The sequence below is a fragment of the Camelus dromedarius genome, chromosome 1 (assembly GCF_036321535.1).
Source record: "Camelus dromedarius isolate mCamDro1 chromosome 1, mCamDro1.pat, whole genome shotgun sequence".
NCBI classification, from domain to species: domain Eukaryota; kingdom Metazoa; phylum Chordata; class Mammalia; order Artiodactyla; family Camelidae; genus Camelus; species Camelus dromedarius.
The window spans coordinates 121216106-121240063 of record NC_087436.1 but is presented as its reverse complement, the minus strand read 5'-3'; the positions used below and the strand labels follow the sequence as shown (position 1 = coordinate 121240063).

Genomic DNA, 23958 nt, shown 5'->3' with positions numbered 1-23958 from the left:
GCTGGGAAACAGGGTTTGGGGGGCTCTGGTGCTGGCGATGGGAAGGCCAAGCAGTGAGCCGGGGGTGCATTTGACATGGGCGGCTCTTCTCAGAATCCAGACCACAGGCATGTGCTTCACTCCCCCGTGGTGGGCGTGGTGGGGGCGTTAACTGCAGGCCGGCTAACCCGGGGTACCTCTGGACCTTGCTGGTTTGGCTTTTAGCCTTAGGGGTCTTAAAACATGACCTCTTAGAAAAAATTATGTGTGTGTATGTATGTATATGTATAACTGAATCACTGCTGTACACCTGAAGCTAACATTGTAAACAACTGCACTTCAATCCAAAGTTAAAAAAAACAGTGACCTCCACTTGCTGGGGAGGCCCGGCATTTGGGAAGGTGCTCCCCGTTTGCTCCCCTCTGTCGGCCAAGCCTCCCACATGCCCTGGGACCCCGTCTCCCCTCCGTCTGCAGAGGAAGGCGTGTGAGGCCTGGGGGGATGGGCCTGGGGAGACTGCAGCCCCTCTGCGGCCGCTGGGCAGCGATGGAAGGTGGCCAGTTACCCGGCCCCCCCATACTGAACCCGGCCCCCTTCCCACAGGTCAGGCTTCTTGATGTCTGTGCCGCTGACACCCTGCCTTCCTCCACCCGGCTTCTTCCCCGTCCCGACCTCTCAGGAGCCTCTCCCTCCCTCCCTGTCTTGTCTCTCCCTGGGGGTGACCTTCCAAAGCCTCAGAGCTGTCCCACCTGCATGTGTGTCCCCAGGTGGTCTTGCTCAGATGTCCCCTCTGTGAGTTGCTCGGAGCTCAGTGACTGAGTGCCTGTCGCCCTGGGACCTCCCTCCGCCGCCGCCCCCCTCTGGTCGGGACCTGCCCTCCTGCCCGGTGCCTGGGTTCTCGTTCCTAGGCCTTTGATCAGCACCCCTTCTCTCCTGAGTCTCCCGCCTCTTCCAGCCCCTGCTTGGAGCTCCCCCCACGCCTGCCTGCTCGGGGCTGTTCCCGCTCCACCTGGTGAGGCCCGGGTGGGCTGGGGGCCACCCCTGCTCTGCCACCACTGGGGGCTGTATCCCCACTCTGGGCGGGCCTGGGCCCCGGGCACGGGTGCTGATGGGCCCTGGCTGGACTGTGGGCGGGGGCCCTACCTCTTTGACCCGGGGCCGGTTAGACTGACATCCGTAAGGCTGTTGCACCGAGGTTGTTAGTAAGCCCGGCTGTCGGACATGCTGGGGTTTGCTCAGTGAAGACGGGCACCTCCGCCCTCCTGGGCCCCGGCTCCGCTGGGCGGGGCTCACTCCGGAACTGGAAGTGACTCTGGACTCGGAGAGGTGGCAGCTCTCCCGGGACACTGCCCGCGAGCCTCAGACCCTCTGGAGTCCCTGGGTTTGCTCCTCACGTGCACGTGCTGTTTCCTGACCTGTCATGAGGCCTCATTAACTCATGTCTCTCTCTCTTTTCTTTCAGTCTGCAACTGTGTCTGATGGTGGTAAGTCACACTTTCTGATGTATATTTTTTATTATTTTTAATGAAGCTTTTAAATTGTAGAAGTGTATTTCCTATTAGGCATGAGTAAATGATGTTTTCTTGGCCTGTCCGTACCCCATAGTGCTTGGGGGGGTGGGTTAGGGCCAGTTGCGGGGGCCCCGTCTCTCCCAGTGCCCGCGGCGTGTTTGGGAAGCGGTTTGTTGGGGGACGTGTGCAGTGTGATAACGACGCCTGGCGAGGCCTGGCGCGTACCTGTGCTTGGCAAGTTACAACCCGCTCTGCCTTGTTGCAGAACCAGCTTGTAAGCCAGCATGAGTGAAGTTGTCAAAGCTCTTGCTGAATTTGAGCAATTCTGGAAATTCGGGTGAGACTCTCAGTTGCTAAATTTACCTTAAAATTTAATAGCTGAATTGAGTGTAGTGGAATGAATTCACAGGAATCAAAACTCTGTCTTTAAATGACTTTGTGCGTGGGAATTCTCTTAACGAGGCCGACCCAAGAAGGAAAGGGCCAGCGTTGTCCTGCTTCACTGAAGATATTTCTGTGATGTAACCTTTATCATTTTAGTTCAATGACTGTTTAAGAATCTCCCGTTCTTCCAAGTGCTCCTCATTTCTTCTAATGCTTGTCAAAGTCCTCACGCTCACAGGTTTTGCTTTGCTTTTTGACCTTTTTGATTGCTCTGTTCTTTTCTATTGGGAGTTGGGCTTTATAGTCTATGAAAATGTAAGAGCACTTTACTTCATTTATTTACTGGCTGTGGGCCCCACGGACTGTCAGAGCTGCGGAAAGTAATGGGGTCCAAGGTTACTCTCGTTATTGTGAGTTAAAGAGAAACTGACTGTCGCTTTCTTGACACTTTCTATTGTCCTACAACTGATGACTTCAGTCACGGGCCTTAGGAAGGGTTGCTTGTGCCTGGACAGGCCGGAGCCCTGTACCTGGAGGGCAGGTGGGGCCCGAGTCTGCCGGCCTGGAAGACGCAGCTGGTCGCTCTCTGTCCGTCGGTCCAGCGTGGGAAGTGTGAGATGTGCTGATACCTGAGGCTGAGACCAGACACATCCTTAGGTTTGTGTTTGGGGACGTATTTTTTAATAAAAGAATGATGTTACATGTCTTATTACAATGGTAATCATGTCATTTAATCAGTCTTAAGCTAGGAGTGGGAAAGCCTCCTTAATTAAGACCTGTAACCAAACCCAGGCTGAAAGCGAGTGGTTTTTACAGTGTTCTGCTTGCGCTGGCCCTTTCTACCCTGTGCTCAGTTGCCTTTTCTGGTAGAAGGCATTCATTTCTGCAGGAAATTTGGAAATTTGAGGGTATTTAATATGATCAGTCTACTCATAAATATTAAGCTTCTGTTATCTCTAAAGTTTTCTTGTCAGCAGTAGATGCAGGAACCCCAGGGAGTTTGATTATATATTCCATTTTGTAATTTTTAAAAAGCTAAACTTCCCAAGTGTGGGAAGTCCCCGACTCACAGGCCTGGGTGTCCTTTCTAAGGAAGTGGTATCCTGGCTGGTGGCAGTGGCTCCCCCTTCCCTATGGGGGATCCCCCCCCCCGGCCCCTCCTCTCCACCTCAGACCCAGTGCCCCTGGGGACAGACCCTCCCCTTGGTGGGCCCCTCTGTGACAGAGGCGGGGGATGGTCATGATTTCACGAGCACACCGTGAATATCAGGAACTGGGCCAGACAGTTACATGTATTCTATGGAGTTTATTTATGCTTTTATTATCTTTCCACCTTCAGTTTCTTTTCTGATTATATAAGTAAGAAGAAAAACTCATCTCATTTCATTTGCATGTTAGTTCTAGGAGGAATGTGTTATATTCTGCTGTCTTTACACGTAAAAACACCCCAGCAGAAAGAGGGTCACGTAGATACCAAGCTGAAGTGGGAACTCAGACTTTGAGGTCTGCCTGATGGCAGGGCCAGGCCCTGGCCTCCCCCACCTCACCCCAGAGCCCCAGCTCCAGCCTCAGACCCTCCAGGTCCTGACATCTGCTTCCTGGGGTGCCCCCGACCCTGCTGTGGACCCCTGCCCAGCGGGGGATGGAGACTGGTTGAGGGGACCCAGGAGCGTGTCTCTCTCCACACGAGATGTTCCATACTCTGTGTTGGGCTGGGGATTGTGGTCCCCAAGGGCCCGGAGCTCCCGCAGCGCCATCTCCTTGGGGTGAGGGGGGCGCCCTGCGCTGCCGGGGTGAGTCAGGAGCCAGCTCTGGGAAGCGGCCTCCTCACCAGCTGGGCCTGCCTCCACCGAGCCGCCCGGCCTAGTCCTGGTGACTAATAAAGCGCTCACCCAGAAATAGTTTGGGTTCAGTTAACCTCGTCAGTGAGCTCATTTGGAGTCATTAACTGCCGTGTTCAGTTCCCACGTTGTCCTCTTATGAGAGCTGTTCCCACCGTGCGGTCGGTTCCGGGGCTGCCCTGTCGGGGGGCTGCCCGGTGCCCTGTGTGCAGCCCCCCCCCCAGCCCGCAGAGGGAGAGGGGCCCCAAGCCAGAGACCACCCTGTGAAGGCAGGCGTGGGGGTCAGTCCTTGGAGGGCAAGCCAGGGGCAAGTGAGCGCGGGGGCAGATTCTGCCCCGAGGAAAGGAAGACCATTCCGGCACTTCAGAGAGGCTCAAAGGGTGCTGATCTGCCCCGTGGCAAATTATTCACGCTGAAGACCCCCAGCGGCAGGGGGGTCAGGAGCTTGGTGGGGGCCTGAGACCTCGCCTTGAGGGGAGAGAGCCTTCCAGCAGCCTGCACCTGGGGTCGGGCACAGCGCAGCTTCGTTGTCATAAAAGTTTATTCTCCTGTTTTCTTTCTTTTCTTTTTTTTTTTAACTTTGCACCAAGCAGCTTTGCCAGGATCCCCCTACTCCACCCAACTCCCACACCCAGGGACGACCAGGCTGCCAGGAAGTTTAGGCCCTCTGCTTCTTTCCCCCCCTTGCCAGGGAACTGGCTGAGAGCCCGCGGGGCTCGCTTCTGCTTCTTTGAGAAAGTCAGTCAGTTCTACTCAAAGCAGTTTGGTTGTAAAAGTCTTTTTTCTGTGTCATTATTTTAACTTCTTAGACATATCTCGCTTCTTTTTTACTTTTTATTCATTTTGTAATAGTACTGATTTTTGTCCTCACTTGGTCTAATCATCTTTGCATTGGCCCCTTTCTCTCTTAGAACTTGAAGAATTTCTAAAGTTCTCTAGGCTACGTCTTCTTCCAGACCAGACCTTGTGTTTGCTTTTTGCGTATCGTGTACCTTCTGTCATCCACCCACCCACCTACCCATCTGTCCGCCCATCCGTCCACCTGTCTTTCAGCGCATCCCCCCGTCTGCAGGTGTCAGCAGCCCGCCTGGTCCTCATCACCGGGCTTTCTGGCACTGACGTCTTGAGCCCAGAGAGGCCGCAGTGCTGAGCCCTGGTGCCCTTCCGCCCGGTGCCGACCTCCGCAGCGCCAGCTGGGCTCTCCCCGCTGGGCTCTCCCCGCAGGGCTTCCCCTTGGTCCCCCGAGCTGCCCTGCCACCCGCCTCCAGAAGAACGCTCAGGGTTTTGTTGGTATGCCTTCCTCCCCGGGACAACTGATGGGTTCCCAGCGGTGGGTCACGTGCAGAGCCTGTCAAAACCTTTTTATTCTTATCATTTGTTGGCTTTTTTCTTTTTCTTGGTTGAAGCTTCTGGCATCAGACTGTGCCCTCTTTTTTTTTTTTTTTTTTTGGCTGCTTTTGCTAAATTTGTGGCTGATTTTTGTCCCCCTGGCCCACCCCTGCCTGTGGTGGATGTGAAGAAGGAGAGTCTGTGACTCCTTCACTCGCCCATACTCACCCGAGATGCTGCTGGGAGCAGGTCTGTTTTGTCTTGTTTGGAAATAGAACTTTCAGCAGGAAAGGAAGAAGAAAGTGGGTTGTCATAGACTAGAACTTTCCAGTCCTTTCCACCTACTCCTCTTGGTGCTAGGGTGCGAGTGGTCTTGGGTCTGGCTGCTCCCTCCCCAGGGCCCAGGAGGGCCCTTCTCCCAAAAGTTTGCACTCACCTGGCCAGGGCTGAGTGTCTTTCTGGGTCCTGCCCATCTGCAACCCTGCTGGACACTGCGTGAACCCTGGTGGGCACGGTCAGGGCCAGATCCAGGGTGGGGTCCCTGATCCCCACCCCCAGGCTTGGGGTCCCTCCTCCTGCCCAAGTCCAACCCCCGCTCCCCATCCGGGCCTGCCTCTTGGCTCTGTTTCCCTTGTGCTCTACATTCACGGTCAACTTGGTTTCCAGAAGTGACTCTTATCACAGCAGGTGTCTGGGGTTTGCAGGGTCTCTCCTTTAACACCATCCTGCATGAGGGAATAAATGCAACACACAGAAAGCCGCCTGTTGCCTTTGGTCATTCGCTGGAAACTGCTGGCTCCTCCGGGAAGCTCCAGCGTGGCCAGCATCCTGCCCCCAGAGCAGCTCACCTCACGGTAGCGGGGACTGGGCCACGGGGGAAGCCCACCGGCATGCCGTTCTCCCTCCATCTGTGTCTTCATCTTTACTCTGGGCCTCGTCGCATCTTCCCTTTGCCTGGTGGGACCGCCAGGCGGGAGCAGGCACCACGGCAGACTGCTTCCTGGGCCCTCAGAGCTACTGCCCGACAGTGACAGTCACACCCCTGTTAACTGGGGAGTTAAACGGCCTCTGTCTGTTGAATATAAGATGTTATTATCTTTAGTGTTTTTGGCCAGTGAATTCGCATTCCATAAAATTATGAACGAGAAAGAGAAATGGAGAGGTTTCAGAGCAGTGCCATGGGATTTGCACAAAATCTCCTCGTCAGAAAAACCGTGCAGCCTGTTTGCACATTTTCAGAGATGTTTGCTAAAAGTAAGATGGAATGTTCATTTGTAATTTGCTGTGTGAGGGGGTTATTGTAGCCAGAAGTCTGTATTTTAAGTCTGTTTAATGTATCACATTCTTTATGGTTTGCTTTTGAACTTAAAAATTATACCCAGAAAACATAGTGTATTTATAGGGTACGAAGTACTAAGTATTTGTAAACACTAGTCAGACTTAGATTTTAGTTTTTCAAAGTATGGAGGCTTGATTTCTGCCAAGATTCCTTCCAATGTACTTATTTCTTTCCAGTTCTACAAGATATTTGGAGAGAGTTTTTATTAGTAAGTCTTTATAGTTGTGAATTTTTTTTCAAGCAAACAGAAGTTCAAAAGAAATAAAACCAGTGACCACATGCCTTCCCCCCCACTCCCCCAGATGTCACGTCTGTTGACATGTGGGCATCTCTGCCTCAGCCCTTTTCCCTGGAGCATTGCGGTCACCGTGGAGGTCCCCTTCATGACCCTCCTGTGTCTGTTCCTTGTCCCTTCCCCCCCCCCAGTGGCCCTGCCTGGAAGCAGGTGTATCCTTCCCACTCCAAGGGGAGTGAAAATTTGATTTTTGGAGGGAAAACCTTTCTTAGGGAACTTAGTGTGAAAAGCAGTGCCAGGACTGGTTAGTAAGCCCTGTGACCGCCCGGGGGCATCTCCCTGTGGCAGCTCCCGCCACAGTCCAGCCCATGTGGGTCCTCCTGGTCTGGGAGCCGCTTGCATGAGTGTTTACTTACGCCTTGTGCCCCTTTTTTGTATGTATTGTATGTCAGTAAAGAGTTTACTCAAATAGTTAATGTTGTTTTAAATGTTTGAAGCTTCTCACCTAAGGACTTTCAGAATAGTCTGAAATTTTTATTAGGTTCACTCCCAGGAGAATATGTGTAAAGTTGCTGAGAGAAAGTATTATATAGAGTGGACTGGAAATCTAATTGGGCAAGTAATTTAGGGGAAAAGTCTCAAAGTCGCCCCTGAGGTTGGGGAGGGCTCAGTGGCTTCTGTCAGGGGCTTTGTCTAGGCAGCTTCTGTGCAGATTTGGGAAAACTGTAAAAAGGGAAGGAGCGTGTCCCTGGGCGTTCCTTAGAGGAAAGCTTTTACAATTTTCTGTTTCTCGCTGGTTTCCAGCAACTTAATGATGATGAGTCTTGGGCTGGTTTTACCGTCTGCCTGCTGTTTGGGGTGTGTTGGGGTCAGGCGTTGTTCACCCCCTCCCACTGCGGGAGCGTCTCTGCGAGGCACTGAGCCTTGTTCTTTTTGGCCTCTTTTCCCTCCGCGTACTTCGTGCTGTGTAGTTTGTTTTGCTCTGTCTTGAGGTTCACTGCTCTGCTCCTCTGCAGTGTTGTAGATGCTGCGAGCTCCATCCTGAGAACTGTCCATTCCAGAGATTTACTTGTGTCTCTAGCAGCCCCTTTGGATCTTTTATAGCCTTCACTTCTGTCCTCATGTGTTCATGCTTTTCATTTAAAGTCTTGAGCATGTTTCCAGCAGCTCGAAGTGTCTTCAGGTCTGTCTGCTGACTCATCCTTGCTGCCATTCCTGGGTCCATTCTGCTGACTGGTCTTTCTCCTAGTCATGAGTCACATTCTTCTGCATCTTCGCGTGGCTGGTGGCTTTCGACTGGGTGCAGGACTTTGTCTTCCTTTGAAGAGTATGGGTTTGTTTTCACTGACAGCTAAGCTGCTTGTGGATTGCTTGATCCTTTTGAAGCTTGTTTTTAGGCTTTTTTCAGGGCAGGGCTAAAGCAGCTTTCACTGTAAGCTCGGTTAGTCCTATTCCTTAAGCCTGTGGGGCTTCGGGAGACCCCACGTGTGTGAAGGGCAGGTGTTCAGCAAGAACTGGTGGATCAGGAGTCTCCCGGCCCCGTGTGGGTCCTGGGAACTGTCCAGCTGCAGCTCCCAGCTGTCCTTGGCCAGGCCTCCTGGGTTGCACCCCGTGTGTGCACAACCTGAGATTCCTGCAGTTCTTTCTCCCCTGGCACCTGCAAGTTCCAGCTACCCTCGGCTTGGCTAATGCTCATCTCTGTCTTCTCAACTCAGTAGAAGGCTGTAACTGATTTGGGTTCCCCTTCTGGGTGCTGCGGTTTGTCAAGTGCCTCCTGGCAGGCGGCTGGGTGAGCCGGGACTCACCTTGTTGATTTCTTTTCCATCAGGAATCAGAGTCCGATTTTTGAAAGCTGCTGCTTCATCTGTTTTGCCTGGTTTTATAGTAATATGTGGCAGGGGTGAAGTCTTGTCCCAGTTACCCCATTAGCCAGTCACAGATTTCTTGTGATACAGTTTTTTTCACTGTAATTGTAGGATATGTTCTGTAAAATTCAGAACAAAACTCAGGTCACAACACTCCCTTGCATGAAGAACTTCAGTGATTTCCCATTACCTGTAAGCTAAAAGCTGCATCGCAACCCAGAGAAGCCGGGCTCTCTCCCCCAGCCCTGGCCCCGGGACGCCCACTGCCCAGCTCAGCACCGAGCACACGGAAGCAGCCGTGATGACGCACACCGGCTCTGAAGCCCAGTGAGCTTCGACTGCCTTCACGTGCCCCTTCTGTTCTGGGAGAGGTTAGTGTTCAGTTGAAAAGTCACAGCATCAGAATGAACTAGAGAAATGAACAATGAGATGGCACCCTGACTGTCCCAGAAACTCATCTACTGACTTCCTTGTGTGTCATGACTCAGCCTGTCTCCCGCCCACACGGTCCCTGGTTCCCTCCAGGAACCAGCATAGGGACCCCCCAGGGCCGGAGGAAATGCCCCTCCCCTGATGGGAGGGGATCTGGGAGAGCTTGCCGCTTCAGGAGGGATGTCTGGCTTGTCCAGCACCACGTAGGGAAACCCCAGAGGCATCGTTGCACGCTAGCTGACTGTTAAAGGTGCGCTTCCTCCGGGTGGGGGAGGCTGCGGTGCTGGTGCTGGTGGTATCGACGGCGCCCAGCTGTGGGCAGGGGCTCCCGGGGCCGCGCACACATTCACTCCTGCCTCGCTGCAGCCCCGCAAGCAGGTGCAGCCCAGTCTGCAGGCGGGCAGCCTGGAGGTTGGCCAGGAGGCGGGGGGACCTGCCCCTCTTTGAGCCTCCACCACGGTCTGCTCCGGAAGACGGCTGTGTGTGTGGTTCCTGGTGGCCCGGGACGCTGGTCACCGTGCAGCTGCAGCCAGGAGGGTTCCTGTACCAGAGCAAATCTGGGCGACCCTTTCTCCGGATTCCCAGGTGCTGAAAAGCTTTCATGGGACGTTGTGAGAGCAGCCACATCTGACAGTCCTGACACCACTCACTGTTTCCCCAGTGAGCTCACATCAGTCGAGCTCCAGGTCACTGACATCAACGGTGAGTGGGCTTCCAGAGCTGACCGTGAGGAGGTGGCTGGAATACGGGGAGGCCGGTGCCGGCCCAGGCTGGGCTTGGCCGTGCTCCCTGTGTGGCCCTGCTGGTGGCGGGAGGTGGAGGTGAGGACAGTGGAGCCCGTGCCCCGTGCCAGCTCTGCTCCAGACTCGGTGCCTCCACTCTCAGGCCTGTGCTCTTCAGGGTCGGTCACCCACCCACCCTCGGACAGGTCCATGTGTGCACGGTGCCCCGCCTGCCAGCCCATGGGCAGCTTGGGACACATGGCACAGGATGCCCTCACTTGTGACAGGCCCCCCTGCTTCCTGGTGACAAGCCCCCAGATGCTGCGGTGACCAGTTTGAATATATCAAATGGAGATAACAGATCTAGAAAGAAATGTAGCTAACAACCGTATAATTAAATACTTAATTACCCCAAATTACATTTGACACGAAACCATGCTAATTTAGAAAGGCTGCTCCTTTCTTCTGCTCACGTTTCATGATACAATTTATTCAAACACTTGAGATGCATCGTGATAGAACTGTTCTTCAAGTAATGAGTACTTTTTCTTGGAGAACAACCGACATGTGGGAAGCTCACGCCATCTGTGTGTGGCCTCAGGAATTTTCCTACGGCCCACACCCGTGTCACCGGCCCCTACTAGCCCTGCCGCCCGAGCTGACCACCAGCCTGACCGCTGACACTCTCATGAGTTTTGTCTGCAAAGGGGACTCTGCAGAAGGGATCTGCAGCCCATGTACGCCAAGCGTCTGCGTTGGGTGCCACGTGGCGCTGGTATGTGAGTCTCGTGCTACATGTGGAGTGTGGTGCCTGCTTTCCCCCCTGCTCCCGTGTCCACCCTACTGTTGGTGATATTTGCAGTCACAGTGGTGGACACCTGCACCCAGTCCTGTTGTGGCAGGCTGGGTCATGGTGTTTCCTGGGCACACTGAGCTGCAGTGACTCTGGCCGGGGCCCCGGCACAGTCCCCCAGCGGACACACCGGCCAGCAGTGCCCGAGAGCTCTGGCCACCACGTCGCTGGCATGTCCTGCCGTCTGTTTTCAGTTCACTGCTGGGGAGGTGGGTGGGCCCTGGGTTCTGGTTTTAGTGTGCGGTTCCCTGGTGGCTGGTGGGTTGAACACCTTTTGTGTGATTTGGCCACTTGAGTGTCCCCTTCTGAGAAGTGTCTTCACGAGACTTGCCTGTTTTCCTATCAGAGCATCTACTTTCCATATTGATTTGTAGAACATTTTCAAAATATATCCTGGAGATGATTCTTGCATTGGGTTTGTGTGTTCAGGTGAGCCTCTGCAGCTTACCTGGTCATTCTCTTCGCAGTGAATTTTGATGACCAAAAGTTTTTAATCTTAATCTCATCCAGTGTATCATTTGCTCTTTCTGGGGATGCTTTTTATGTCCCCTTAGAGCAGGCGTTGCCCTTCCCAGGATCATGCAGGTAAAACCGTCATTGTTTTATCTTTCGCACTGAGACCTCTGACCATCTGGAACTGATGTTTTTTAATATGATGTGAGTTAGGGGACAGGATTCATTTTCCCCCCGAGACCCAGTTGACCCAGCTTCATTTGTTGAAAAGATGATCCTTTCCTCACTGAACTGAAGCAGCACCTTTATCAGGTAATCATATATTTGCAGGTCTGTCTTCGTTCCACTGGTCTCTGTCATTGGATCAGCACCTTGTGTCGCAATGACTGTTGCTTTGTGGTGCGTTTAGAGATCCGGCACTGTGGGCTCAGGGTTGCTTTGGTTATTCCAGGCCTTTTGTGTTTTCTTATACATTTGGCAGCCAGTGTGTAGGTCGCTGGCAGCTCCAGAGTCGTCTTCACTTCTGTCTGAGCTGGTCGAGAGACGGCACTCCAGGAATCCCGTGTGATGCTTTCGCTGGAAATGGCAGCACGAGGCCCACACGGCCGCTGACGTGAGGACAGTTGGGGTTTACTTGTTTTGTAACTGTGCCTTCGTGGTCTTCATTATGTAGCCACTTACTGTCCTGCTGTCTGAAAATCTTGAGGTCATTTCCCCAGGAATAAGCACTAAATCTGGCTTGGTTTGTTTGCCTTTAAAAAAAAAGCCATTTCTTTTAGATGACTGACCTTTGTAAGTGTCTAAAATGAGCATTAATTGAGATTATTTCAGGCTAATGTGTCACCTTCACATAGACTCCATTGTCCAAAGAAGGGGAGGTGGAAGCTTGTGACGTCCCAGATTTTGCAAGGGCTTGCAGTCAGGTGACCTGTCACATCGGCCAGGCCGCACCTTCTCTGGGTGTTGGCGGGTTATGGCAGGATGCGCTTCTGGGAGTGATGGTGGAGGTAGGAGCTGGGCCGCAGGGCCTGGTCCGGCCAGAGGCCCCACGTCAGAATGGAGCTGAGCCCTGGGAGGTGAGCTGAGGTTAAGCCTGCTGTGTTCTTGAGGGTGAGAGGGGCCAGGAAAACGCTGAGGAGGACCAGCCGCGGTAGCGGGGACCTGGAGGGAAAGGCCACGTGCCCGTGAGGCCAGCGAGGACCCCGGACCCACCTCATCGGGACGGCGACCTTAGCGTTGGCAGGGATGGGAGGGAGCAGGGCGAGGAGAAGCAGAAACAGGGCAGTGACAAGGGGCCTGTGGCCTGGAGATGTCGTGTGGGGAGCTGGGAGAGTGAGTGAGGATGCGGAGATGCAGCTGGGCCAGAGTGTGAGCTTGAGGGCCGTCTGTCCATCAGTGAGCCTGATGCCTCGGGACACCTGTCATCAGGGACCGTGCAGCAGGGGTGCGTCCGGGACCTGCGAGAGGACTGGGAACTGGAAGGCAGCTGGAGGCGAGGCGGGAGGCGAGTCCCGCCTCTGCTGCCAGCCGGCTGCCTGTATTCTCTGTCTGTGAACAGGCACTAGGCCCCATCTTTAAGACTTACTGTGAGAATTAGCTAAACCAGCGTGTGTGATGCACTTAGAACCTGGCACAGGATAATGAGTCACACAAATGATACCGCTGTTATGGTTAGTGCTATTATTGCTGCTCTAACTGCATTTCCAATATAGCTGAATACCGGGGGTGGACCAGATTGCCTAGAAGGGCTGAGCAGGTAGAGAAGAGAGCCCAGAACAGGTCCTGAAGAAGACTGTGGGATCAATGGGCGAGAAGGAGCATCCGAGGAGAAAAACTCTCCATTCAGGTTGTTTAAAACTCAATTTTAAAACTAAATTGAGAGGGAGATTGAAAAAAAATTAAGTGAAATTATTTTCTGAGGTAGATACTAAGAAAAAGAAAACTCATATGGCAATATTAACATCAGATAAAATTATTCAAAGTGAAAAAAACAATAAAAAAAGAACAAAGAAGGCAGTGTGCACCAAAAATACAGCCTCCCAATTATAAAGTAAAATTAGATGAACTACAATAAAAGTGGACAGATACCCTAAGGGAAAAAGTATAATATACTTTTTTCAGAAACTAAGACATTAAGCTGATTAAAAAAAAGAATAGGATCATAGAGTATTTGAATTACAAAACAGACAACTTAAATCTAATATATATATGTGATGTACTTATCATATATATGTAATTTTACGATCGGCAGAGAATACACTGTTTCCCCCCAAAGCTGCATGGAGTAGTTACCGAATTTGAATTTCAGGAGTGCATTTGCTACAAATTAAAAATACATTTATAGCATACAGATCACATCTACTAACAGCAGTGTAATTAAATAGAAGTCAGTCACAAAAAGATAATAAGAAGTAATTCACACTTTTGAAAATTTAAAACTGTATTTCTGAATAATCCATTGGCCAAAGAGAAGATGAAAATGGAAATTATAATACAACCTAGAACTGTTTAACAGTTATACTGTTATACACATTAACACATATGGTATATAGTCAAGGCGGAAAAAATTTGTAGTGTTACATGTATATATTATAAAAAAGAAAAGTTGGAAAATATAGGAAATAAGTTTTCAACATAAGAAGGTGGGGAAAAACAACAAAATAAATGCAAATTAATGTTAAATAATAAGGATAAAGCAGAAATTAACAAAATAGAAAACAAAACCAAAAATATATAGTTGATTAATAAAACCAAAAAATGAGTCTTTAGCAAGTATAATCAAGAAAAAGAGAGAAAAGATAAAGATAACATCAAGAATGAAGAAGAAAGAAGGCGATGATACCAAAGATGACAGAGAAGTAAAGTTATAAGTAAATTCTATGAATAGCTTTATACTAATACATCTGATTACGAGATCAATTGGACAATGATTAGGAAAATACAGGTGGCCTGAAAAGAAAAAGAAACTTTGGTTAGATAAATCAACATAAGCAAAAATGATATGGAAGTCAAAGATTTACACCTCAAAAGGCAACATGCCCAAACCAATGTATAGGTGAGTATATCGGTCAACTTAAGACAAATAATGTTGCAATAACAAATAATCCCAAAATCTTAATGGCTTTAAAAAAGCCGAATTTCTTTCTTATTTACATTACATGCGTATCACAATTTGGCTTTGTTTTGTTCTGCGTGTTTTCACCCCAAGAGCCAGACAGTTCCTCTGTGGGACGCTGTGGGTCTTCGGCGGAGGGAAGACATGACAGACCCAGGCAGTTCTCCCCCTGCAGTGACGCGTTATGCGCTTTTACATTCACTGGCTGAAGCGCTTCACAGGGTCAAGCCTGATGTCACTGTTGAGGGCGTGGATAACCCTCCCACAGGGAGGGGCAACAAGTATTTTGAACGTAACATGGTCCGTCACATGGGCGTAGAAGATGGGAAGCTACACAGCTCATTTTGCAGAATCAGCATAACCTTGACACCCAAACTGGACAAGGACAGCACAAAAGTAAACTATTGTTCAGTTTAACTTATGAACAAATATGGAAACTTCCAAAATAAAATTTTAGCAAATTGAATCCAGCACTGTTTTTTCTTAACACATCCTTATGAAGTGAGACTTATTCAAGGAATGCAAGGATAGTTCAACATTAGAGAATTTTCCCCTCAAGTCACCATTCATTTGTTCAACAATTATTTTTTTGAGCTTCTACTTTCTTCTAAAAACTGTTCTGTGCAATGGCGATACATTGGTGAACAAAACAAAGTCCCTGCCTTCATGAGGCTTACATTATAGTAAAGGAATGTCATAGGTACATAAGCAGGTTGGGTATATTAATAGATTAAAAGAGTACATCTATATGATTATCATAATGAGACTAAAGGAGATTCTGATGAAATTAAGTACCTATTCCATTTTTTAGTTGAAGTATAGTTTATGTACAGTAGTAGTAATTTATAGGTTACAGGTGTACAGTATACTGATACACAATATTTAAAGGCTATACTCCACTTATAGTTATTATAAAATATTGGCTATATTCCCTGTGTTGTACAGTATATCCTTGTAGCGTATTTTATACATAATAGTTTGTACCTCTTAATCCTCTAACCCTGTCTTGCCCCTCCCCATTCCCTCGTCTCCCTAGAGACTATTAGTTTGTTCTCTGTATCTGTGAGTCTGCTTCTACCCGTTCCACTTTTTTTTCAAGTTATACTTAATAGTCAAGCATTAGAAACGTTCCCATTAGAGCGAGGAACAAGACAAAGAAGTTCTGTATCTTAGCAACTATTTAACATCATATTGGAGATTCTGGCCAACACTATAAGGCAAGAAAAGAAAATAAATTTTAAATCATCTAGCTAGAAACCCCACAGCATACCAGTCACTCGGCTGAGCCTGGCTTTTACAACTAATGAAGTTCAGGAAGATAAAAAGTAGTAGCTTTCCTAAACAATTGTTTTGATGGGAACATCCTGGTAAAAGAATTAAAAATTAGGATCAACACCACATTAATAAGATGGGTTTTCTCTGGGGAGAGGAGATAGGACCAGGATTTTAGGTAATGATCTATAGGGATTTTAGATTTGTGTTTAAATTTTTAAAGGAGACAATATTTCATGAATTGTGCATTAAAGCTGCAAGACATATATAATTTGAAGTTATACACCTTTTCAGCCTGTGCCATTTCATTAACTTGTATTTGGAACGCACGATTTATTTATGCAGCCAGTATTATTGAACGCGTCCCATGCGCCTGGTACTGCTCATCACAGTGTTCCTGTGATGCCAGTATATGGTTGCTACCACAGCTCTATGGAAAGGCGCAGTGACTTGCCGAGGAGCGGCGTTCTCGCAGTATCCCTGTGGCGTTCGTACACGGCTATCACTGCAGCATTACAGATGAGTGAGGGCCTCGCCCAGCTAGGACGAGTGGGGCCGATTCAGCCAGGCGTTGTGACTCTGGAACCCGCACCGTGAACCACCACACCTGCCACACCTGTGCCAGAGAGAGGTGGGCTAGAGGCTCCGGCTCCTAGGACAGAGCTTGCCCCGGAGTAGACCTTCAACCGATATCTGTTGAAAAATGAGAATGAGAGGGTGAGCCTGCTTACTTCTCCCTCATCTTAACGTCCCCATCCAGTCTTAGGAAGAGGACAGAGAATGGTTGGCTTCGCTGGTGCAGTGGAGCCCTGATCATCTGCTTATTCCACAGAAGAGTCAGGCCTGACAGATCCCCAGGGGAAGCTGAGGGGGAGAGGGCAGTCCTGCCAAATGGGGACCTCAGCCTTTTTTAATTTTAATTTTAATCTTTGCACCATGTAAAGTTTTTTTCAGTCTGAAACTATATCAACCTTTCAAAAATTGCAGCTGGAGTACAAAGAACTTTTCCTATACCATTTGAGATTGAGTTGCTGATATGATACCCTTACCATCCCTGAACACTTTATAGAGTGTATTTCCTACAAATGCATATGTTTCCCAACAGCCACAATGCAGCCAGCAAAATGAGGGAATTAACACCCACACAGCATTACCGTCATGTCCACACTCTATTCGTCTTCATAGTAAATGGATCCAGCTCAGGGTTACATTTTGCTTTTACTTGTCATGGTTCTTTGGTCTCCTTCAATAGAACAGCTCTTCCTTCTTCCCTTGCTTTTCACATTTATGCCACTTTTGAAGATTGCAGACCAGTTAATCCGTAGATGGTACTTCAATTTGGGTCACCTCAGCCTTTAGCCCCATCCACTGGAGACAGACCAGTGGTGGCAGGCCCCGCCCACTGGAGGCAGACCAATGGCAAGGGCTTTGGGAGCCTCCCCCATCAGCACCCCTCCTGCAGGAGGAGCAGGTGAGCTGGGGCTGAGGACCTCCACGGAACAGGAACCAGCCTGAGGACTAGATTTTTTGGAGCCCAGTCTGGGACAAATGACCTTTTAAATTTGATTGCTTTATTTGAAATTCATGTGAAAGACACAAATATTACGTTTGTTTAGTTTTACATCTAACAAACTATCTTCAATATTAAAATTATGTAAAGTCAGGGATGGGGAGGGTAGGGGGTATAGCTCAGTGGTACAGCATGCGCTTGGTGTGTGTGAGATCCTGGGTTCAATCCCCAGTGCCTCTGTTAAGAGGAAGAAGAAAATTTTTAATAAAAAATAAATTTTAAAAAGAAAAAAGAAAAAAAAGGAAAAAATTACGCGAAGTTGTAACTGTCCCAGAATCCCAGCCTTGTGAATGCCATAGCTAAAAAGTTGCAGTTGACCCCTGACATGTAAAGTAAGTCTTCCTTTGTCTCAGGGGCACCTCTTTTTCACAGACAGGAGCGGCCTTTCAGGGCCATCCCTGAGGAAGGAGGTGCCCGCCCCGTGCGTCCTTGACGACCTCGTGCCCTTGATCCTTTCCTTCCCTGCTGGCCAGCCCGCCAGCGCCTGTCCTGCGGGGGGTCTCCACCGCACGGCCTCAGGATGGGCGTGGGGCTCCGAGCTGTAGCTTTCCTGCGTGGGCCGTGGGCCGTGGGCGTGGTTATAGCACCGGTGTCGAGTCTTCCTTGTGGAGTGCCGCGTTTGTGGTGCTCGGGTCCTGCTTGAGCGGTGACCTCCTGACAGGGACGGGCCACAGCTAGCCAGGCCACCGCTGGAGGGGCCGCACCTCACGTGTGGCCTCGGTACCAGAAGTAGAGTGTCTTCATAAAGTGCGTGCATTCTAGTCACTGCTGTAAGATACTCCAGTTTCACAAAGGGATGGTGAGCGAATAATGTAAATGTTTTCATTCAAATCAGCATAATAAATGAAGTTGATTAGGACTGTCTTTGAAAAGTGTCCTGTGTCCCTGTTTGGTGAGCCCTGGAGGCTCCCTGTGGCCAGTTAGCGGGCCAGCCACTTGTGGTCAGTTGCTAGCACTGCGCTGAAGTCCTGAACACTCCGTGTGACAAGTGACAGCACCCTCTCCGCTTGTCGCCTCACACCTCCCACACCGGCCCTTTTCGGCTGCTGTGCCGCCCGCTCACGCGGCCCCGTGGGTTCTTCCAGCACCCCCCCATCTGCTTGGCATTTCCGTCTCCGGAAGGACTTGTGTCATTTCAGACACAGCAGTCTGTTGTGCTGTGCTCTGCCAGAGCAGTTATAAACGGGCCTTTCTCAGCGTTCAGATTTCTTCTGGCCCAGGGACGTGTGCGGAGGGCTGCCGCCGCCGAGGGCTGTTCCGTGGGTGTGAGGAGTTTGCCTCTCCCAGGGCAGGTACGGTGACATGGGTTCACCCCGCGGAGCATGTGGACGCAGTCTCAGCACCATCACCGACTAAGCCCGGGCGGGTCACTGAAGGTCTTCACACTTTGGCAACTTCCTTTGTAAAATGGGCTGATGGAAGTAGATCAATAGTTCGTGCTTCTCAGACTCTGTGCTGAGAAGGTGCTGTTTGGCTCCAAAAACAGTTCATTCTAATTATCAGAGGTCTCTGTGTTTAGTGGCAGATGTTTCCTTAAGGAGGAGCTGGGCCAGCCTGCCCGAGGCTCTGCCAGGTCAAGCAGAATGCGGCCCGAGGTCTGTCCCCACCTGTCTTGTCTGTGCCCTCCTTCTTCCCAGCCAGCCCGGCTCACTCACAGGGATTCCATATGCGATTTCTTTGAGGAAAAAGGTCGTGCTGCTTTGAATTTGTAGACCGTGCCGGGCCTGCGGCCGGGGAATGAAGTGAGTGCTCTCAGGGCGGCTGCTGTGCGGTGGGGCAGTGATCAGCGGGCTGGGAGCCGCACAGGATGAGGATGGAGCCGGGGTGGGAAGAGAAGGCGGCAGCGGGGGGTGGGGGTGAGGGGTGGGTGGGGGCGGGCCGTGGGCCACGCAGCCCTCCCTGTGCCACCAGCTTCCAAGGCAGAACTCGGGCAAGTCCCAGAATTCTAAATTCAAACCTGGCCTCCGAGTTTGTTTGAAGGGAGAAGAAAGTATACCTTATTTATCTGTGTGTTAGCTTCTTTGAAGTTTTTTCAATATTTAGATACATGGTATAAAGGTCTTCACTTGTACTCTCGCCCCAACCCTGCAATTGTTGATTTCTCCCCAAAAGAGAAAAACCAAGGCGTGAGGCTTTTCAGGCCCGTGCAGCCTATCACGTCATGTCACCCAGGGCCAGAGTGACATCGTGGGGCCTGAGTCTCCACCTGGGTTTCCCCTAGAACTGAATTATGCCACTGTGGCGACCTCATGGCAGGTGTTCTCAAGGCCTGGTCAGTTTGAAGGTGGATCAGTTCACCTGGGGACCAGTCCACTCGTCACTTCCCCCAGCTTTGGCAGCTGTGCTGTGGTTACAAAGAAACACACACTGGACTCTTCAGGGACAAAGGGGGGCGCTCTCCCACAGCGCCTGGCGGGCGTCCTGACCGCCCGTGCATCAGCTGCGCTGCCAGCCCCGCCCGCCCTGCGGGCTCCACCACGACCCCGGGGCCCCGGGCGGGGCCTGCCCCGCGGCACAGCCTGGCGTGCTGCTCCGCCTCCTGGCACTGCTGCCTTGAAACCCGAGGTCAGAAGGACCCCTGACAGGAAGGTGGGACCCACCGGGACTGAGCTGCGTCTTTAACCCCTTTTCTTGAACTATTTTCTTGGAAAACATTGTGATCGGTTAAACATCTTTTTAACAGAGCTGGCGCCAGGTAACAGCTGTTTCTGCAGCAGTGTCCATGCGAGAGCCTGGAGCAGGGCCAGCCTCTAGCCAGATCAGCCCCCGCCAGCTTTTGGAAATACAGCTTCCGTGCTAGAGTCACGGGCGTGCTCTCCTTTCACCTCGGAATGCCCCTTATGGTTTCAAAGTGGCTCAGCTTTGGGTAGTTGCTCATTACCTGATGAATACTTCCCGGTACCACGCAGGTTTGGTGATCACCTTCTCATTTAGAGTCAAGTTTTAGGTGTATGGGATTAAAAAAGCTTTTACTAGGGGAATAAGGGTTTTATTATTAAAAGTATTTATTTTGTCCTTTTCTGCTGCTAGTTTCACAGAAAACAAATTCCCAGAGACCCCCAGTCTCATCTTCAGCACCTGTACGTCCGAGTGCCATTTCTGGAGCTGCGCTCCACCTGCTAAATAATTCACGGTCGCCAGCAGCAGCTGCAGGTCTGCTGTGAATTATGAATGCGTCTTCTGCGGTGCTTTGTGTCGAGTACACGAGCGCTTCCCTCTCCGTGCGCCTGAAGGGAGAGCCTCACCTTTGTCAGCCTGTGGCCTGGGATCTCTGGAGAGGGTGCACGAACTTGCCTCCTTGGGGAGCATAAGCTAAGGAACAATGTCTCTGTGTGTGGCCCGAGCCTTTGCCCGGAGCCCCGGGAGCTGTGCTGGCTGACCCTGGTATGGATTCAGAGGGGTGGTTTGCGGTGAATGGTTGGAAGTGTTTGGTTAAATGGCATCACAGTGGCTCTTATCGGCTCTACCCAGGTAAAGTCCCTCCTGTCTGTGCCTTGTCACGGTTGGCGGGGGCAGGCAGACGATGCGGCCCTCAGGTGCGTGTGCTGAGGGGGCCACGTCAGTGGGAGGCTGTGGCCCTTTGTATAACCCGACCTTGAGTTGTGATTTCAGTGTTTAGAGTGCTTGCGATCGTGGTTTGGATGAGACGTTCTGATGAGGTGCTAATGGGCTGAAGCCTCGAGTTGCAGAGTTGTCTGTAACACTTCAACACCAAGGCCTTATTAATCTTATTTGCAACATGTAATCTACAGGCTTGTCCAGCCAGTATAAAGCTGGTGGCTTTTCTCGTTTTCAGCAAATCTGAACCAGACTTCAAAACCTTTCTCACCAGGAAGGCATTCCTTTGACTCAAACTGGTGAATTGAAAGAAAAGAAAAACAAACAAACCCAACAGTGACAACAGAAGCCAGGGGTGCCCCCTAGAGCGAAGCTGGGGAGGGGGGTGCAGGGCGTCTCCTGTGAGTGTCTTCTCCTTTGGCTGGAGGCGGAGCGCACGGTTCCACCCAAACTCCTGGCACCCAGGAGAGAATCAGGCGGTGAGTTGCGTGCAGTGCGGCTCGTCCCGTCACCTGTTCTGGCCTTGGACTTGGGGTAGGAATTCTGCGTTTGGAGAAGTTTCATCTCAGTGTTCAAGGTCAGTCCTTCCAGAAATGTGCACTATTTTCCATGAGTCGAGAGCAGTTCCAGGGTGAGTTTAAAGGTGCTGTGAATTATGATATTAAGAATTTGACAGTGGATAGCAAGGCCCAGGTGACTTTCCGTGCGCGTCGTGGACACGCGGAAGAGCTAGGATTTTGTCGCTCTCCCAGGGGCTCTGCACCCACCACATGGCTCCACACGGTCGTCTGCAAGAATCCGCCACCTCCGATTCGCAGGAGGTCTCCCGATGACAAGAGCTCTGTGCTGACCTGCTTTTTGCAGCAGTAAAACTGTCTCTGACTTTCCCACTGGGGAGAGTGTGCGGGTTCCCAGAGGTCTGGCTGTCGTGAAGTGAGATGGCTGAGGCCTTGGACTCAGACAGTGTGGCCTGGCCCCTATGCACGACCTCGGTGCCCCTAAGACCCCAAGACAGGAACTGCCCTGCACCCACCAGAGCGTCAGTAATGGCAGACCTCAGAATGTGCTGTGGCCCCTGACCCGCACAGCACACACCCAGGGGCCGGGGATGGGGGGGTCCCCTTTTTTTAATATATATATTTTATAGCTTCCTTCTCAAGTAGACTTTTAAAGTGTCAGTTGTTGATTTGTGAGTCTTAAAAACTAATTTGCATTTGTCAGCTCTTACAAGCATGAGTTAGTAGACAGGCTATCTTTCCTTAAAATGTCAATCAGCGCTCACTCTTCCGTTCACGGGTCGTTCCGCAAATGCACAGCCATCCTCCCCCAGCGCTGGGGGCGTGATGGCCGTGCCAGGAGGTTGTGAGCTCCGGGCAGGCACGGTGGGCTGGGTGGGAAGCCTGCCGCCTCCACCAGCCGCCCCCCAGCCGCTCCCGCGTCCTTCCTGCGCTAGCTGCAAGAGAGGCAGACCGCCTGCATCATGGTGCTTGCTGCACACTGGAGTCCAGATACCTTTTGTTTGAGAAATCAAAGCTCCAGCATCCTTGATGGGGTTCAGCTACTGTGTCTTATGCAGCTGGGGCCAGTCTTCCTCTTTGCACCTCCCCACTGCCCCTGCAGCCCTCACAGTCCAGGCCACCAGCACCTGCAGCTGGACCTCCGCCTGGCAGAGCTCAGGACCTCCCTTCACATGCAGCCAGAGGGGCCCGAGAAGGACAAAGGTGCCTTCTGGACATTCCCTTGTTAATCGCTGTCCTCCAGGGTAAAATCTCCACTGCTTGGCACCCACCACCTGGCCCTGGTGGCCCTGCTCCTCAGCACTCTGGCCCTACAGCCCAGCCACACAGGTGTGAGCTGGCTTTCTTCTGCCACAGGGCCTTTGCACGTACTCAACCTGTCCTGGAACACTTTTCCCACTTTCTGAGGTCGGTTAACTTCTATTCTTCCCTCAGCTCTCAGACCATCATTCCCTCAAGGGAAAAAAGCTGAAGGAAAAATGTTCTGTGCTTACACTTTGCAGGATGTCTTTAAAATAGACAATTTTGTGAAGATCACCCCGTTTATCGGCATGAAGTGGAGCAGGAGAGCTCACACCTCTGCTCAGACCCCACCGCTCCTGACGCTGGTGCTTAGTGTACATTCAGTTTAGCTTGGGGTGGGTCTCTCCAGGGCGGCGCCGTCTCGAGCCCCACTTGGCGACTATCCACACTCTTCTTCCACTGTCTTTGGTTTTATGGCCTTTTTCTTACTGCTCTGGAGCTGCTCTTAACTAGAAGGAAAGTCAGTCCTTCATCTGTGTGACGTTACATGGATTTTCTGTTTCTTGTCTTTTGATTTAACTTATAGTGTTTTTTGACATACAGAGATTTTATTTTGTTTGTTGAGGTGTAGTTGACATACATTATATTAGTTTGAGGCATGCCAGCATAACGATTCAAAACGTGTATATATTGCAAAATGGCCACCACAGTAAGACCAGTTAACATCCCTCACTGCAGTCAGTTTTTTTCTTGTGGTGAGAACTTTTAAAGTCCACTCTGTCAGCAGCTTTCAGACGTGCACCACAGCGTCATTAACGTGGTCACCGTGCTGTGCCACCTGAGGACTTCCCCGGACTCACTGCGCTCGTAACTGGAGGCCCGAACACCGGCCCCTCTGCCCCCGGACTCCCACCCGCCCGCTGCGCCCACGCTCGCAGTCCTGCCTCGCGGCTCCGGGCGTGGTGTGCCTGCTGCTCGCCCCACTCAGGCACGGCAGAAAGCGAGCCCGTGTTTTCCTGTTGTGTTTTGCTAATTTCATGTTTCACATTTATATCTTTGGTCCACGTGGGATTTAATTCCGTGTGTATTGGGAGGGACCTGACTTGGCTGTTTTTCAGATGGTCGTCCAGTTGTCCCAGTAGCGTGTCCGTTTCTGCACCGGCGCCGCTGCCCCACCGTGTTCAGGACTCGGGTCGGTGACGTGCTGTGACGTTGGGCAGGGCTGGCCCGGCCTCGTTGCTCTGTTGTGTGTAGTTTCCCGGCGTTTCATGTGTAGCTTTCCACATGAGCTCAGTTTAGACTCAGCTTGTCCAGTTCGAGTGAAGCGTCTGTTGGGAAGTGTATCGGACCATGTGTGACTTCAGGGAGGATGAATGTCTGTGGTGTGGAGCCCCTGGTGCCTCAGGGGCCGGACACAAACCAGACGAGAGGGAGACCCCTTCCCGGACCAGAGCCCCAGGGGGAGAGGGAAGGAGAGTGTGTGTGGGGGGGGGCTTTCCTCGTGGGAAGTTTTGTGTGGAGTCTAAGCAAGGCGTTTCCAGATGGTTCTGTGTACGTGGTGGCCGGGTGGCTGGGCCCATAGCCTCACCTGGACCCTCGTCCTCGACTCACTGAGCGGGGGCTGTGGTTCAGGCTTAGCGACCGCGTGTGTGTCGCGCGGTGGACTCGGGGCTGGTGCCTCCCTTCTGACCCGGAGGCAGGTTCTGTCACGAGTGTTTCTCTCACAGATCACATACGGCG

At 51.2% G+C, this 23958-nt stretch overlaps 1 protein-coding gene across 4 annotated transcripts in view; it reads left to right on the top strand.

Annotated features, from left to right (window-relative positions):
• RGS12 (regulator of G protein signaling 12) overlaps nucleotides 1-23958 on the top strand; it is a 105978-nt gene that overhangs the window by 65671 nt on the left and 16349 nt on the right. For all 4 annotated transcript variants that reach the window (XM_064488536.1, XM_064488533.1, XM_031438329.2 and 1 more), the window contains one exon: nucleotides 1442-1463. In XM_064488536.1, the coding sequence (XP_064344606.1) occupies nucleotides 1442-1463 (22 nt within the window). The remainder of the gene's footprint in view (nucleotides 1-1441; nucleotides 1464-23958) is intronic.